A 15,393-nucleotide genomic window follows, 5' to 3' on the forward strand; every position below is an offset into this window, starting at 1 on the left:
AATTATCGATATGTATGTTCCTATTACCATTTTCTTAATTGTTTTGGGTTAGTTTTTGTAGGTCCTTTTCTTTTCTTGTGTTTCCCACTTACTGAATGAGATCCTTGCTGGGTAATCTTGGTTGTAGGTTCTTCCCTTTCATCACTTCAAATATATTGTGCCACTCCCTTCTGGCTTGTAGAGTTTCTGCTAAGAAATCAGCTGCTTAACCTTACGGGAGTTCCCTTGTATGTTATTTGTCATTTTTCCCTTGTTGCTTTCAATAATTTTTCTTTGTCTTTAATTTTTGTTAATTTGATTATTCTGTGTCTCGGCATGTTTCTCCTTGGGTTTATCCTGCCTGGGACTCTCTGCACTTCCTGGACTTGGGTGGCTATTTCCTTTCCCATGTTAGGGAAGTTTTCGACTATAATCTCTTCAAATATTTTCTCGGGTCCTTTCTCTCTTCTCCTTCTGTGACCCATATAATGCGAATGTTGTTGCCTTTAATGTCGTCCCAGAGGTCTCGTAGGCTGTCTTCATTTCTTTTCAATTCTTTTTTATTTATTCTGTTCTGCGGCAGTGAATTCCACCATTCTGTCTTCCAGGTCACTTATCCATTCTTCTGCCTCAGTTATTCTGCTATTGATCCCTTCTAGTGTATTTGTCATTTCAGTTATTGTACTGTTCATCTCTGTTTGTTTGTTCTTTATTTCTTCTAGGTCTTTGTTAAACATTTCTTCCATCTCCTCGATCTTTGCCTCCATTCTTTGTCCAAGGTCCTGGATCATCTTCACTATCATTATTCTGAATTCTTTTTCTGGAAGGTTGCCTATCTCCACTTCACTTAGTTGTTTTTCTGGGGTTTTATCTTGTTGCTTCATCTGGTACATAGTCCTCTGCCTTGTCATTTTGTCTGTCTTTCTGTGAACGTGCTTTACATTCCACAGGCTGCAGAACTGTAGTTCTTCTTGCTTCTGCTGTCTGGCCTCTGGTGGATGAGGCTATCATCTGTGTCATATTTATCCATACATAGAGTGGGCAAAAAACAAATTGCACTCAGGTCTCAGTGGTGTGGTGAAACTTAAAACTACCTGGATTATATTCTCATGTCCTCAGACTAAAGTATAAAAATGTATTTGAATTTAAAAATTAAAATAGTACCTAGGGACAAAAGATGGAGTAAACAAATTTCACCACACAGCTGTGAATCGTAGACATAAGCATCACAAATCACCTTCCCCAAAAGCAATCTGCAATACATATCAACAGTCCTAAAAGCACAGAACCCTCTGACCCAATAAATCCATTTCTATTGTACTTAGTTTCCTAGAAACATATCTACAAGTACTTCAATTCCCCAGAAATCTATCTAGAAGTAGATAAGGAAATAATTCAGAACAGGGCAACAGTTTATGTATAAGGATGTCCATTATAGAATTATAAAAGAAAAGGTTTAGAAATAACCTAAAATGTGCAACATTAGGGAAATGGTTAAGTAAACACCAACATAAATTATATTAACAAAGAGATGTTTTACGACATGGGGAAGATAATGTTAAGTGTAAAACAACAGGCAAGATTACACATGCAATATGTATTTACTGCCTAGACAAGTCTCAACTACATCAGAAATGAAAAGAAAAAAAAAAAGACTAAAAGGACATTGGTTACAACACTAGCAGTGGCTGCCTCTGAATGACAGAATTTTGTATGACCTTTTTCTACATTTCTGCATTCTATACATGCAACAAACATGTATATAATATCTTTATATGAGGTGGGGAGAATAAACAAAAGGATATATAAAAATTTCCTCCCTGCTACTGTAAATTTTTAACTCTCCTCAGCCCAACCTGTCACCACTCCCCTCCAGTTTTTAAAACTTCTCCAAAGCTCCATTCTCATTTCTGAAGATCACAAATACCTAATAAAGCAACTAAAATGTCAAAAAGAAAGTGCCTCAGGAACAAGTGTCTCTCATGGACAATCAAATACTCACCTTTAGAATCATGCTGCTTACTTCCAAAACGGGATTTTGCTTGCTTTTTCCGTGGAGGAGAGAGTTCCGAGTCATATTCATACTTGCTGTTCTTTGGGAGTGATAGATGAGAAGGTCCTGGCCCCTTCCGATGTGGAGAAGTTTTACTAGAACTTTCTGGGGCTTTACTGCTTTTGGTTCTGGGCAGTGAATGAGGGACATTAGAAGCCAAGTCAGGGGAATTATGACGGGCCCTCCTGAGCTGTGGTGTGTCCACAGAGTCAAGAGTCCTTCTAGGCTGAGCTGTGTCAGGGGAGCTGTTATGGGCCCTTCTGCGAGGAGAGTTATCTGAGGAATTGTGGTGGGCTCTCCTAGGTGGAGATGGATCTGGTGTGTCATGACGGGCCCTCCTAGGAGATACACCTGAAGAATGACGGTAAGGCTTCCTGATGGGAAAAGGATCTGGTGAATCATGACGGGCCCTCCTTGGGGGAGATGGGTCTGAGTCATGATGGGCCCTCCTGGGGGGAGATGGATCTGGGGAATCATGACAGACCCTCCTAGGAGGAGATGAATCCGGGGTATCGTGACGGACCCTCCTAGGAGATGAATCCGGGGTATCATGACGGACCCTCCTAGGACGCAATGAATCCGGGGTGTCATGACAGACCGTCCTAGGAGGAGATGAATCCAGGGGGTCATGACGGACCCTCCTGGGAGGAGATGAATCCAGGGGGTCATAACAGACCCTTCTAGGAGGAGATGAATCCAGGGTGTCATGACGGACCCGCCTAGAAGGAGATGAATCCGGGGTATCATGACGGGAATGTCTGTGTGAGGGCAGATCTTCACTGTGGCCTAAACAGAAATAGCAAAAAGTCAGATTCCTACAAATGCTCTGTTCACCCCTGTAACCAAAGTTTCAAAAGATGCCCCAGCAGGATACATCTCAAAACTACTCAGAAAGCCCAAAAGGTATGCACAACTCTTACTTGGGGGTAGTAAACCAGCACTCATGTACATCCTAAGAATAATCTCTCATGTTTGCCTAACAAGTCATAAATCTGCAAAGTATTTTAAATGTATTTTTCATGTTACATCTTGTTAGGTAAGCAGGGCAGGTATCCTTGCTTTACAGACATGAAAACACAGACTCCAGGGAACTAAGTGATTTCTTACCTAGGGGTCATAGCTACTAAGATGAAGAGATAGGCTAGAACTCCGGCCTTCTAACCCCCAATCCAATGTTCTTCCCAAAACCTTATTTGTACAGAGTTCCCCATCAGAAGCTCCTACTGATATTTAGCCTAGATAATTCACAGTTTGTATCCACTCTTCTTTCAAAAGGCAAATTGACTAAATCTGTGCCACATCAAAATGAAATGCTGTTAACTATTTAATCCATGCCATCATGCTCTTTATTAGAGTTGGGGAGAGCACCAGAAAGAAAGGATCAGCATTTACTGATCACCTACTGCATGCCCATTATTTATATAGATTATCTCATTTAATTCTCATAACAAGCCTAGGAGATAAACACTGTTATCCCTATTTTATAGATGAAGAAGTTGATACTCAGCAAGATTAAGTAGTTTGCCAAAGTGATCCTGCTAGTAAGTGGTGGAATGAATATCCAAATCCAGATTTGTTTGACTCCAGAGTCCATGTGCAATCTTTGAAAAGGAAAGCATTTGAGACTTTCAATATTCAAAGGCATAACAGAATGAAATGTTTATAGCAAATCAGGACAGTTCCAAAATCCAGTTTCTCTTCCCCCTCTATTTCTCATCACTGAGCTCCCTAAACAAAGAAAATACAAACACAAATAAAAGTTGGGTAGGACCCAATGAATACTTGTTAAATGGATGAATGAAACGAAGTCAGCTCCTTTACTTTGGAGAATAGGATCCTCTGACTGGAATCCACCCTTCAGAGAAAAGTACTGATATCTGTGGGGTACCTGACAGTAAGTCTAATCCATGAGGTTGATAAATTCCATGATATTTATAAAAAGGAAGTAAGGGTCAGAGATCAGTCAGGATATTTCCAGTAACCAATGGGCCAGTGAGGGTGAGGCAAATGAAAAACAACTATGCACGTTTATGTTTGTGTGTGTGTGTGTCTCTGTGTGTCACTTCCTAGACCTACAGATATGGAAATCAGAAGATTCTCTCTGAAAAAAAGATTGTGAAGAAGACTGGAAACACAGCCACACGATAAGGCAGAAAATAATAGATATGAGTGAACAGGATTCTGATAAAATAATACTGATAATAAAGTTTTCATTCATAAAACATAATAATAATGTACTAAAAATTGAGGCAAAGGTGGTCATTAACCAATAGCCAATTGTCACTTTTGTTATGCATTTTTTTCTAATCATAGTTTTAGGATAATTAACCTAAAGGCATAAAGTATAACACAGAAAGAATAAATTCTGTTTAGGAGTTAATTCTTCTACCCTCCGTATGTGAAAGGGAACAAGCATCAAGGGTAAACAGGAGTTAACTATCAAGAAGCAAGATCCTTCCTTATGTGAGAATGGAACAGAGAGGGTAAAAATCAGTACTCTTCCACTGGCCACACAGAGCCCAAATGACTGCTGGGACCAGGGCTGTGACTCACTGGGACCAAGTATTTCTTAGTCTGTGTCCCTTAGTAAGCAGACCTACCACCAAGTTTTTGGAAAAGGGGAAATGACTGCTAAGCCCCAAGTGATGATTTACCAAAGAGCAGTAGGCTGTAAGAATCAAATACCTATTAGAAATTCAAGAAATATGTCTTAATGGCAACTCTTTGTGCTGGGCAGAGGGAATACTAGGGCAAATAAGACTAGGTCTCATTTCTGCTCAGACATAACAAATGTCCTTTACCAAACTCTCAAGAACTCAAAAAATGTTTTAAATAGATAGTTAAATTACTAGCCTAGGGAGAGGGTGTAGAGTGGCAAATGGAGGATAATGTGCTGCAAAATACCAATAATTAAGGGAAAAACAAAGAAAGATTTATTAATACAAAAAGAGAAGATAGAAAACATTGATCCTTGGCCCATACATGTGTCACTTCAACCTGGTAGAGGACAGAGGTTGCTTTAGTCTCCAAATTCTGTTCCTCAGATTCTCATAAACTCCTCCAAATATCTACTAAGTGCTCTCCTATTCTGGGCCAGAAAGGAGTGGGTGCTGAAAGACACCCAAATGAGTCACTTCCTGACCTCAGTAACCCTAAAACCAAAATATAAGAAAAAGTGGAATACTTGGTCTCTCAGTTCTCATATCTTACTACCTCTGAATAAGTTCCGAATTCTTTTTCACTATATTTTTCAGGATCAGTGACACACTAAAATAAACTATGCATTCATCTAAAAAGAAAAGTGTAGGATAGAAAAAAAAGGCTTCCCTCAAATCCAACAATACATAAAAAGGATCATACACCATGATCAAGCATGATCAAGTTGGATGCAATCCAAGGTCACAAAGGATGGTTCAACATACACAAATCAAATCAATCAGTGTGATACACCACATTAACAAAAGGAAAGACAGAAACACATGATCGGGCTTCCCTGGTGGTGCAGTGGTTGAGAGTCCGCCTGCCAATACAGGGGACACGGGTTCGTGCCCCAGTCCAGGAAGATCCCACATGCCACGGAGCGGCTGGGCCCGTGAGCCATGGGCCTGCGCGTCCGGAGGCTGTGCTCCACAATGGGAGAGGCCACAACAGTGAGAGGCCCGCGTACCGCAAAAACAAAAACGAAAACAAACAAAAAAAAACATGATCGTTTCAGTAGACAAAGAAAACGCATTTGACAAAAGCCAACACCCATTCATGACAAAAACTCTCACCAAAGTGGGTAGAAAGGGGACATATCTCAACATAATAAAAGCCATTTATGACAAACCCATAGCCAACTGTCACTTTTGTTATGCATTTTTTTTCTAATCAGAATTTTAGGATAATTAACCTAAAGGCAGAAAGTATAATACTTTTTTTTTCCTATATTCAATATCAATATCCTGTAATAAACCATAATGGAAAACAATATAAAACAATATCCTATACACTATATTCAATATCCTGTAATAAACCATAATGGAAAACAATATAAAAAAGAATGTATATATAATTGAATCACTCTGCTGTACAGCAGGAATTAACACAACACTGTAAATCAACTATACTTCAATTAAAAAAAAAAAAAAGACACTTCTGAGTAAGAGATGAGTAACCATCAGGAAGAGCAATTCAAAAGTTTTACATAGGGCTTCCCTGGTGGTGCAGTGGTTGAGAGTCCGCCTGCCGATGCAGGGGACATGGGTTCGTGACCCGGTCCAGGAAGATCCCACATGCCGTGGAGCGGCTGGGCCCGTGAGCCATGGCCGCTGAGCCTGCGCGTCTGGAGCCTGTGCTCTGCAGTGGGAGAGGCCACAGCAGTGAGAGGCCCGTGTACCGCAAGAAAAAAAAAAAAAAAGTTTTACACAGAGATAATACTTTAAGTAAGAATTATAAAATATAAAAGTCTCTACAAAGGCCCCCCAGGCTATGTAGTTCAAATGTCAAAAGATCTAAAGCTGTCTCCATTCAGTGGGCCTGATTTGTATGAAAAAGCAAATATGCAGTTTTCATGTAAAGAAATAAACATATTGTGTCTTGATGTGAACCAGATAGCAATGCTATTTTGCAGTTCACATTTTCTAGCTCAGCAAATCATTTACACACAGGATTATATTCATATTGAAAAGAATCTTTTGTCTAGGTCATGTGATTACCTTTGATAACTGGCACTTACTTCATAGCCAATGGAGCTATAATACTCAACAGTGAAAAACTGAAAGCTTTCCCCCTAAATTCAGGAAAAAGACAAGGATGCTCACTCTCACCACTTCTATTCAACATAGTATTAGCAGTCCTAGCCACAGCAATCAGACAAGAAAAAGAAATAAAACCTATCCAAACTGGAAAGAAAAAATAAAACTGTGACATGATACTCTACATAGACAACCCTAAAGCCACCACACAAAAATGATTAGAACTAATAAATGAATTCAGCAAGATAGCAGGATATAAGATTAATATACAGATATCTGTTGCATTTCTTTTACACTAACAATGAAACATCAGAAAGAGAAGGTAAAAAAAAAAATCCTGGTTAAAACAGCATTAAAAAAATATTACCTGGGAATAAACTTAACCAAGGAGGTGAAAGACCTATATGCTGAAAACTATAAAACACTGACAAAGGAAACTGAAGATGATTCAAAGAAATGGAAAGATATTCTGTGCTCTTAGATTGGAAGAATTAATATTGTTAAAATGGCCATACTACCCAAAGCAATCTACAGATTTAATGCAATCCCTATCGAAGTACCCATGACATTTTTCGTAGAACTAGAACAAGTAATCTTAAAATTTATATCAAACCACAAAAGACCCAGAATTGTGAAAGCAGTCCTGAGAAAAAAATAATCAAGCTGGAGGTATAACCCTCCCAGACTTCAAACTATGCTACAAAGCTACAGTAATCAAAGCAGCATGGTACTGGCACAAAAACAGACACACAGATCAATGGAACAGAATAGAGAGCTAGAAATAAACCCACACACCTATGGTCAATTAATCTATGACAAAGGAGGCAAGAATATATAATGGAGAAAAGACAGTCTCTTCAACAAGCGGTGCTGGGAAAACCAGACAGCCAAATGTAAAACAATGAAATTAGAACATTCCCTCACACCATATACAAAGATAAACTCAAATGGTTTAAAGATCTAAATGCAAGACCTAAAACCACAAAACTCCTAGAAGAGAACATAGGTGAAACATTCTTTGACTAAATTGTAGCAATATTTTCTCAGCTCAGTCTCCTTAGGCAAAAGAAATAAAAGCAAAAATAAACAAATGGGACCTAATTACACTTAAAAGGTTTTGCACAACAAAGGAAACCATCAACAAAACTAAAAGACAACCTATGGAATAGGAGAAAATATTTGCAAATGATGCGACCAATAAGGTATTAATATCCAAAATACACAAACAACTCATACAACTCAATATCAAAAAAACAACCCAATCAAAAAATGGGAAGAAGACCTGAATAGACATTTTTCCAAAGAAGACATACAGATGGCTAAAAGGCACATGAAAAGATGCTCAACATCCCTAATTATTAGAGAAATACAAACCAAAACCACAATGATGTATCACCTCACACCTGTCAGATGGCTATCATCAAAAAGTCTACCAATAACAAATGTTAGAGAGCATGTGGAAAAAGGGAACCCTCCTCCACTGTTGGTGGGAATGTAAATTGGTGCAGCCACTGTGGAAAACAGTATGGAGGCTCCTTAAAAAACTAAAAATAGAACTACCATATGATCCGGCAATTCCACTCCTGGGTATATATCTGGAAACAATAAAAATACTAATTCAAAAACATACATGCACCCCAATGTTCACAGCAGCACTATTTCTATAGCCAAGACATGGAAACAACCCAAGTGTCCGTCAAGAGACTACTGGTTTAAGAAGCTGTGGGATAGACACACACACACACACACACACACACACAACGAAATATTACTCAGCCATAAAAAAGAATGAAACATTGCCACTTGCAGCAACATGGATGGACCTAGAGAATATCATACTAAGTAAGTCAGAAAAAGACAAATATTATATGATATAATTTATATGTGGAATCTAAAAAATAATACAAATGAATCTATATACAAAACAGAAACAGATTCACAGACATAGAAAACAAACTTATGGTTACCAAAGGGTAAGGGGGGAAGGGATAATTTAGGAATATGGAATTAACAGATACAAACAACTGTACCTAAAATAGATAAGCAACAAGGATTTACTGTATAGCACAGGGAACTATATTCAATATCTTATAATAACCTATAATGGAAAATAATCTGAAAAAAGATATATATATATATATATCTGAATCACCTTGCTGTACACCTAGAACTAAAACAATCTTGTAGACTATACTTCAATTAAAAAAGAAAAAAGCCTTCTCCTATAAATGGGAAATTCAGATTTACCTATTGTTGGAACTCACCTCCCAGAAGCTTCCATTTGGCACTGGAACGAAAGGCTTCCATCTGCTTTACCTCTTCTGGCCGCTCATCCACAAACTCAGCCACCTGTGGGAGTGAGAACAATACGTTAAGGAAATCCACAGGATCCAGCCAAGCAACACTGTTGTTGTCTCAAGAACCTGAAGCTACGACTATTCCATTCCTAATAATACACGGCACACGAAGACCCAAAACGGCCATGAAGAAACAGGTACTGGTCCTCAGTTACATTTGCTCCATAAACATGTGATTGGCACTGGATGGTTTAACTATAGATCTTTCTCTGACTAATCAATTTCCCTCCAGAGGTTAATTTCTTTCATTACATACCTCCTTATTAATGTGCCAGGTATACAACTGCCACTTGTAAGCTAAAAGCTAAACTCCTTTTACCCTTTTACTTTTACATTCAGAGTGAAAACACAGGCAGGTTTCCTGTCATCCTATCATTCATTAAGGGCTTTGGACTCCTTATGAAAACTTTCTTATTGTAGGTAGTCACAATGACAGTTTTTCTAGTATCCAACCAAAAGAAGTCAATAAAATGTACACAGACTCATAGAATTTTTAAGGGATAAGACCATATTTCATATCATCCAAATTCCCAAACAAATTTGGAATCTTCTCTACAGTATACCTGATAAATGATCACTCACATAGTCCCTCCCTGACAGGGAACTAATTCACTGACATGGAACTCATGTTACAAGGCAGTCCACTGCACTTTGGGGCTAGAAAGTTTTTAGTTTCATTGGACCCATATCTACCTTCCTATAACTTCTTTCCATCCACCCTAGTCCTACCTCTGATGCAACTGATCCCCTTTCCACATGACAGACCTTCAAAGATGGCTGGCATAATAAATTCTAATTACACAGTAGCAACTATGAGCAAGGCACTGTGTTTTGTGCTTTACTTATATTATCTCACTTTATCCTCACAAAAGCCCTGGAAAGAAAGGCTCCACACTACTAAGAGCAAACTATGGCTCAGAGAAGTTAAGTAACTTTCTCAACCTAGCAAGTGGCACAACTGAAACTCAAACCCAGGTTTGAATTCCCCTCTACTTCTTCTCTTCTCCCAAGATCCTACCATCATTCTTCATATAACCTAGTTTTGAGATCTCTCACTGGGCATTAAAAGCACAGGCTTTCAAACAAGATGGGGCTTCCCTGGTGGCGCAGTGGTTAAGAATCCGCCTGCCAACGCAGGAGACACGGGTTCGAGCCCTGGTCCCGGCACATCCCACATGCTGCGGAGCAACTAAGCCCGTGCGCCACAACTACTGAGCCTGTGCTCCAGAGACCACGAGCCACAACTACTGAGCCTGCATGCCACAACTACTGAAGCCCGTGCGCCTAGAGCCCGTGGTCCACAACAAGAGAAGCCACCGCAATGAGAAGCCCGTGCACCACAACAAAGAGTAGCCCCCGCTCGCCACAACTAGAGAAAAGCCTGCATGCAGCAACAAAGACCCAATGCAGCCCAAAATAAATAAATAAATAAATTTATTTTTAAAAAAACAAGATGAATTGAGATCTAAATTCCCAGCTTTGCCCCTTAATATTTGTATAACCTTTGGCAAATTATGCTCTCTAAGCCTCAATTTCCTCATTTGTAAAAGCAGGATCAAAGGATTGCTATGAGGATTCAACAGATAATTCATGTAAGCTTAGCAGTGCTTGGTACATGGTAAATTACACCTATTAATCTTGTGCTGCCACTACTACTGTGGTTGTCCTAATTATTGGTTGTGATAATCTTGGAGTAACAAAAATGAATTCAATAACCAAGGTCTGTTGTAACAAGCATAGAGTCTAGCAGTGGGGCTAAAGCTTCCTTTAGGTAGGTTTTGGGACAATCATAAGAGCAAAAGACAATATTATGAAGGAAAATTAACAGACCTGACTACAAAAAATCAAAATTTTTAAATATCAAAAACTATTATAAATGAAGAGGCAAATGACAAAATATACCTACGGCATGTAAAACAGATAATATATTCCTATTATACAAATATCAAATAAATCAATGAAAAAAATAAAAACTCCAAGTTTCTAAAAAAATGGACAAATACAAGAAATTCATAAAATACAAAAGCCCAATAAACATATGAAAAATCATTCATTTTACTATTTTTTCAAAGAATATGGATACCACTGTTCACCTGCCAAATTGACATAGGTTTGCAGTTGCTTTGTTGATGTGAATAATGCTCCAATATTGATGAAGAAATGGGGAAACTGACATTCCCATACACCTCTAGTGGGAGTGCAAATTCATACCACCTTTTGGAAGGCAATATGGGAAACACCTAAAATGACCATACTCTCTAACCTATTGATTTCACTTCATAGGAATAAAGAAATAAATGGATTCTTACAATGATTTATGTCCAAAATGTTTATTAAATCATTACGATATTTTAAAACAGGAAACAACCCATACAGCCAGTAATAAGACAGATTAAATTAATATGTATATTGAGCTACTATGCAACCATTAAAAGTCACATTCTCAAAGAATTTTTTAAAGTCTTACTAAAGTATTGACAACATAACTATTAAGTGAAAGAGCAGGCTCCAAAACCATATGTATAGCATAATCCCAATTATATTTGAAAAAATAAATAAAATACAAGTATTACAATCTATGAATTAAAGCATCTAAACGTTAGCAGTTGTTATCTCTGGATGGTCACAGTAAAAGTGATTATATATTCTTTTTAAAAGTTAAACGTTCTTACAATTCCAAAATATTCTATAATAAACATGTATTGCTTTCATAAAATAAAAAAATAGGGCTTCCTGGTGGCACAGTGGTTGAGAGTCCGCCTGCCAATGCAGGGGACACGGGTTTGAGCCCTGGTCCAGGAGGATCCCACATGCCGCGGAGCAACTGAGCCCATGCACCACAACTACTGAGCCTGTGCTCTAGAGCCCGTGAGCCACAACTACTGAAGCCCGCACGCCACAACTACTGAAGCCCGCGCGCCTAGAGCCCGTGCTCCGCAACAAGAGAAGCCACCGCCATGAGAAGCCTGTGCACCGCAATGAAGTAGCCCCCGCTCGCCTCAACTAGAGAAAGCCTGTGCGTAGCAACGAAGACCCAACAAGGCCAAAAAAAAAAATGAATAAATAAATTAATTAATTTTTAAAAAATAAATAAATAAAATTTAAAAATAACAAATGTTATAAACATTAACTAGGCTTCAGTAATTCATTCTGACTGAAACTAAATTGGCTCCTTACGATCACTCTTTCCCTTCTAATTACTAACAAACCTTCTTTTAAATAATCTATCAATATTATAGAATATGCTGGGGATTAACATTAAACATACTCATCTGGAATTCACCTTTACAACCTTTTAGTATAATACAGCCTATCAACAGCTCTCCTTTTCACCTTGTTTCTCAGCAATTCTGAGCAAGGTTCCATGACCACACCAATGCTAACTTATTTGCCTATGCTTTTACCCACCTGGCTCTTACTCATCCTTTAAAATTCAATTCAGATATTTCCATCCTTCATGGAATTTCCCAGTGGAATAAAAAGTATGCTATCTCCCTTGTGTTCTAATGGCACCTGGTACATATGTGAACTCTTATCTCCAACATTCATCATATTGTCATTTGAAATTCAGTCTCCCATTGTAGAGTATGACCTGTAAAGCACAGACACTATGTTCTCTTAATCTACATATCTCCTGTACTTAGGCAAGAGCATATAATTTAAAGCTTAGTTGAATCAGGAAATAAAATGAGCAATTAAAAAGTTTCCTTTGATTGAACCTGAATGTTATTTTTAAGGTAGGTTCCAACAAATTGAACCATGGTGAATTCTAACCATGGCTCTATCACCGACACTGAGGAATCCTGCCTCTCTGTGATCAGTTCCTGTTTCCAAGCAGATGGAGCCCTCCATATACAAAGACTGTGTATAGACATCAGCAAAGAAGACTACTTTAAAATAGCTCCCGGAAAGTGTCACCTCTTCTCTGCCCTCAACTTTCCCCCTTACTAATCTACCCTGCACTGGGAGTCGAGATCGAGAGGCTTGCATTTCAAAGTCCTCACAGCCTCAAAAGATACACACCACAGGCAAATCTCCATCATCTTCCTCTTCCTCCTTTTCTGTTTTAGTGGTTGACATAGATGTCCAGCTCACGTCATCATCCACAATCCGCATTCTAAATGTGGAAAATAAAAAGATCAAAAGAGAAGAAACGTTTTTGGATAACAGCCTACAAACACTTATCTTTGGTTTTAGGCTAAAACTCAAAATCCTACAAGATCTATGGTCCATTCTTTGCCAATATGGCCAACTTTATCTTGTACCACTGCCTCCTCAGTTCACTACTCACTAGTCATCTTTTGGTGCCTACAATGGGCCAAATTCCTTTCCATATCAATTTCACGTCTCAGTTCCTTCCCTCTGCCTGACCTACTCTTCTCATTCTTTACTGGGAAACTCTTACGCATTCTTAAAATCCTAGCATATATATAACTTCCTTCACAGACCTTCCAATACTATTTCACTTACCTCCCCCAACTAAGAACCCCCATTACTCATTCTTGGAATACTTTATCACAAAGGAAATAAATCAACCAGTTGTGTAATTAGTTGTTTAAAGGCTGTATCCCCATTCAGCTATAAGCTCCATCAGAGTAGGGACTATGCCTCTCTCACTCACAGTGATATCCTCAACACCCTGCAAAAACTGGCATAGGAAATACTCAATAAATGTTTGTTACACGGATAAACTATGTAATAAACATAAATATAAACAGTCATTATTAACAGTTATTATTTGAAAAGGCAAGATCACTTATCACAACAACCATTTAATATAAGTGATATCATTCCGTTTTACTCTCATTTTTAAAGATGAAAAAACTGAGGCTTAGACAGATGAAATATCTTGCCCAAGGCCACACAGCCCATAAAGTGGCACAGCTAGGACGCAAAGCCTAATCAGTGTTACTCCAAAGCTCAAGTTAATTTCACTACATGGCACTGCCTCCAAGGAATCCACACAAGTCAGAGGGGACAGAAAGCAAGAATAACACAACAACCAAACCAGGAGAGGAAATGGATTAGTTCTTCGGAACTACTTGACTTTATTGGGTATATTATTAGTTTCCTAGGGCTGCCTAACAAAGTACCACAAACTGGGCGGCTTAGAACAACAGGAATGTATTCTCTCACAGTTCTGGAGGCTTCAAGTCTGGAATCAGGTGTCTGCAAGGCAATGCCCGCCAGTAAGGCTCTAGGGAAAGACCTTTCCTTGACTCCTCGCACTTCTGGTAACCCCTATTGTCAGCATAAATCCAGTCCAGTCTCAGCCTCCGTCTTCACGTGGTAGTTTTCCCTCTAAGTCTGTTTCTGTATCCAAATTTCCCTTTTCTTAAAAGGACCCCAGTCATATTGGATTCAGCGTCCATCTTAACCCACTATGACCTCATCTTAACTAATTACAACAGCAAAGGCCCTATTTCTAAACAATGTCACATTCTGAGGTTCTGGGTGGACATGCCTTGGAAGGAAGGGGCACTATTCAACCCAGTACACTGGGCCACGTAAGTTTTCTCGTTTGAAAAGTGGGGGTATCAAAAATATCTACTTCATGGTACTGTTATGAAGCTTAAATAAATTCGTTTAGGTCTAAAGTACTTAGAACGGTGCCTGGCACATGACAAGAACTGTATAAGCGTTAGTTGTTATTGTTAGTAGTAGTAGGAAGAGTAACAGGAAGTGAGCATAGGTCTCCGACTCAGGACCGGAGTCCTTGGCATTGGAGAATCCCCACCGACATGTTCTGGGCCCTTAATATCCACGCACAGAACCTCTGAATTTGCTTCACCACTTTAGTCTCAGGGCACAATATTCATTCTCTGAGGGAGAGGACGGAATGCTACAAAGGCGGGAAAAGAGTAATGAAAGTTACAGCCAGGCCTGAATACGTCGAAGATACTGCCCAGGGGCGCGAGGAGCGGTCTGAGCGGACTCTGGGCCCAGGCAGCGCCGGGCGAGCAATCAAGAGCGCTGGGCCCCTCGGGGCCGCCAGCGAGGAGCCCAGGAAGAGCCGGGCCGAGGGCGGAGCTGGGAAGGTGAGGGGCGGCGAGCCGCGCGGACCGCGCCCCGCCAGGGCCAACTCACCCCTTGCCGCCGGCCCCGCCAGTCTTCGGCCGCCTTTTGCGACGCTTGCGGCCGGACTCAGAGCCCCCGTCGACGCCGGCATCTGCCCCAGACAAATAACGCTTCAGGTATTCGGCCTTTGAGAGCGGCGGAGCTGCCGCCATGGCAGCAGCGAAGGCGGGGAGACGGATCGACGCTGCGG

At 39.7% G+C, this 15,393-nt stretch overlaps 1 protein-coding gene across 1 annotated transcript in view; it reads right to left on the minus strand.

Annotated features, from left to right (window-relative positions):
- Positions 1–15,393, minus strand: part of BUD13 (BUD13 homolog) — a 34,302-nt gene extending 18,909 nt beyond the window's left edge. The window contains exons 1-4 of the mRNA XM_060160433.1: positions 15,213–15,393; positions 13,149–13,242; positions 9,033–9,117; positions 1,982–2,818 (exon numbers count right to left, since the gene is read on the minus strand). Coding sequence (XP_060016416.1) covers positions 1,982–2,818; positions 9,033–9,117; positions 13,149–13,242; positions 15,213–15,355 — 1,159 coding nt within the window. The 5' untranslated portion in view covers positions 15,356–15,393. The remainder of the gene's footprint in view (positions 1–1,981; positions 2,819–9,032; positions 9,118–13,148; positions 13,243–15,212) is intronic.

Source organism: Lagenorhynchus albirostris, chromosome 9 (assembly GCF_949774975.1).
Source record: "Lagenorhynchus albirostris chromosome 9, mLagAlb1.1, whole genome shotgun sequence".
In the NCBI taxonomy this organism is placed as follows: domain Eukaryota; kingdom Metazoa; phylum Chordata; class Mammalia; order Artiodactyla; family Delphinidae; genus Lagenorhynchus; species Lagenorhynchus albirostris.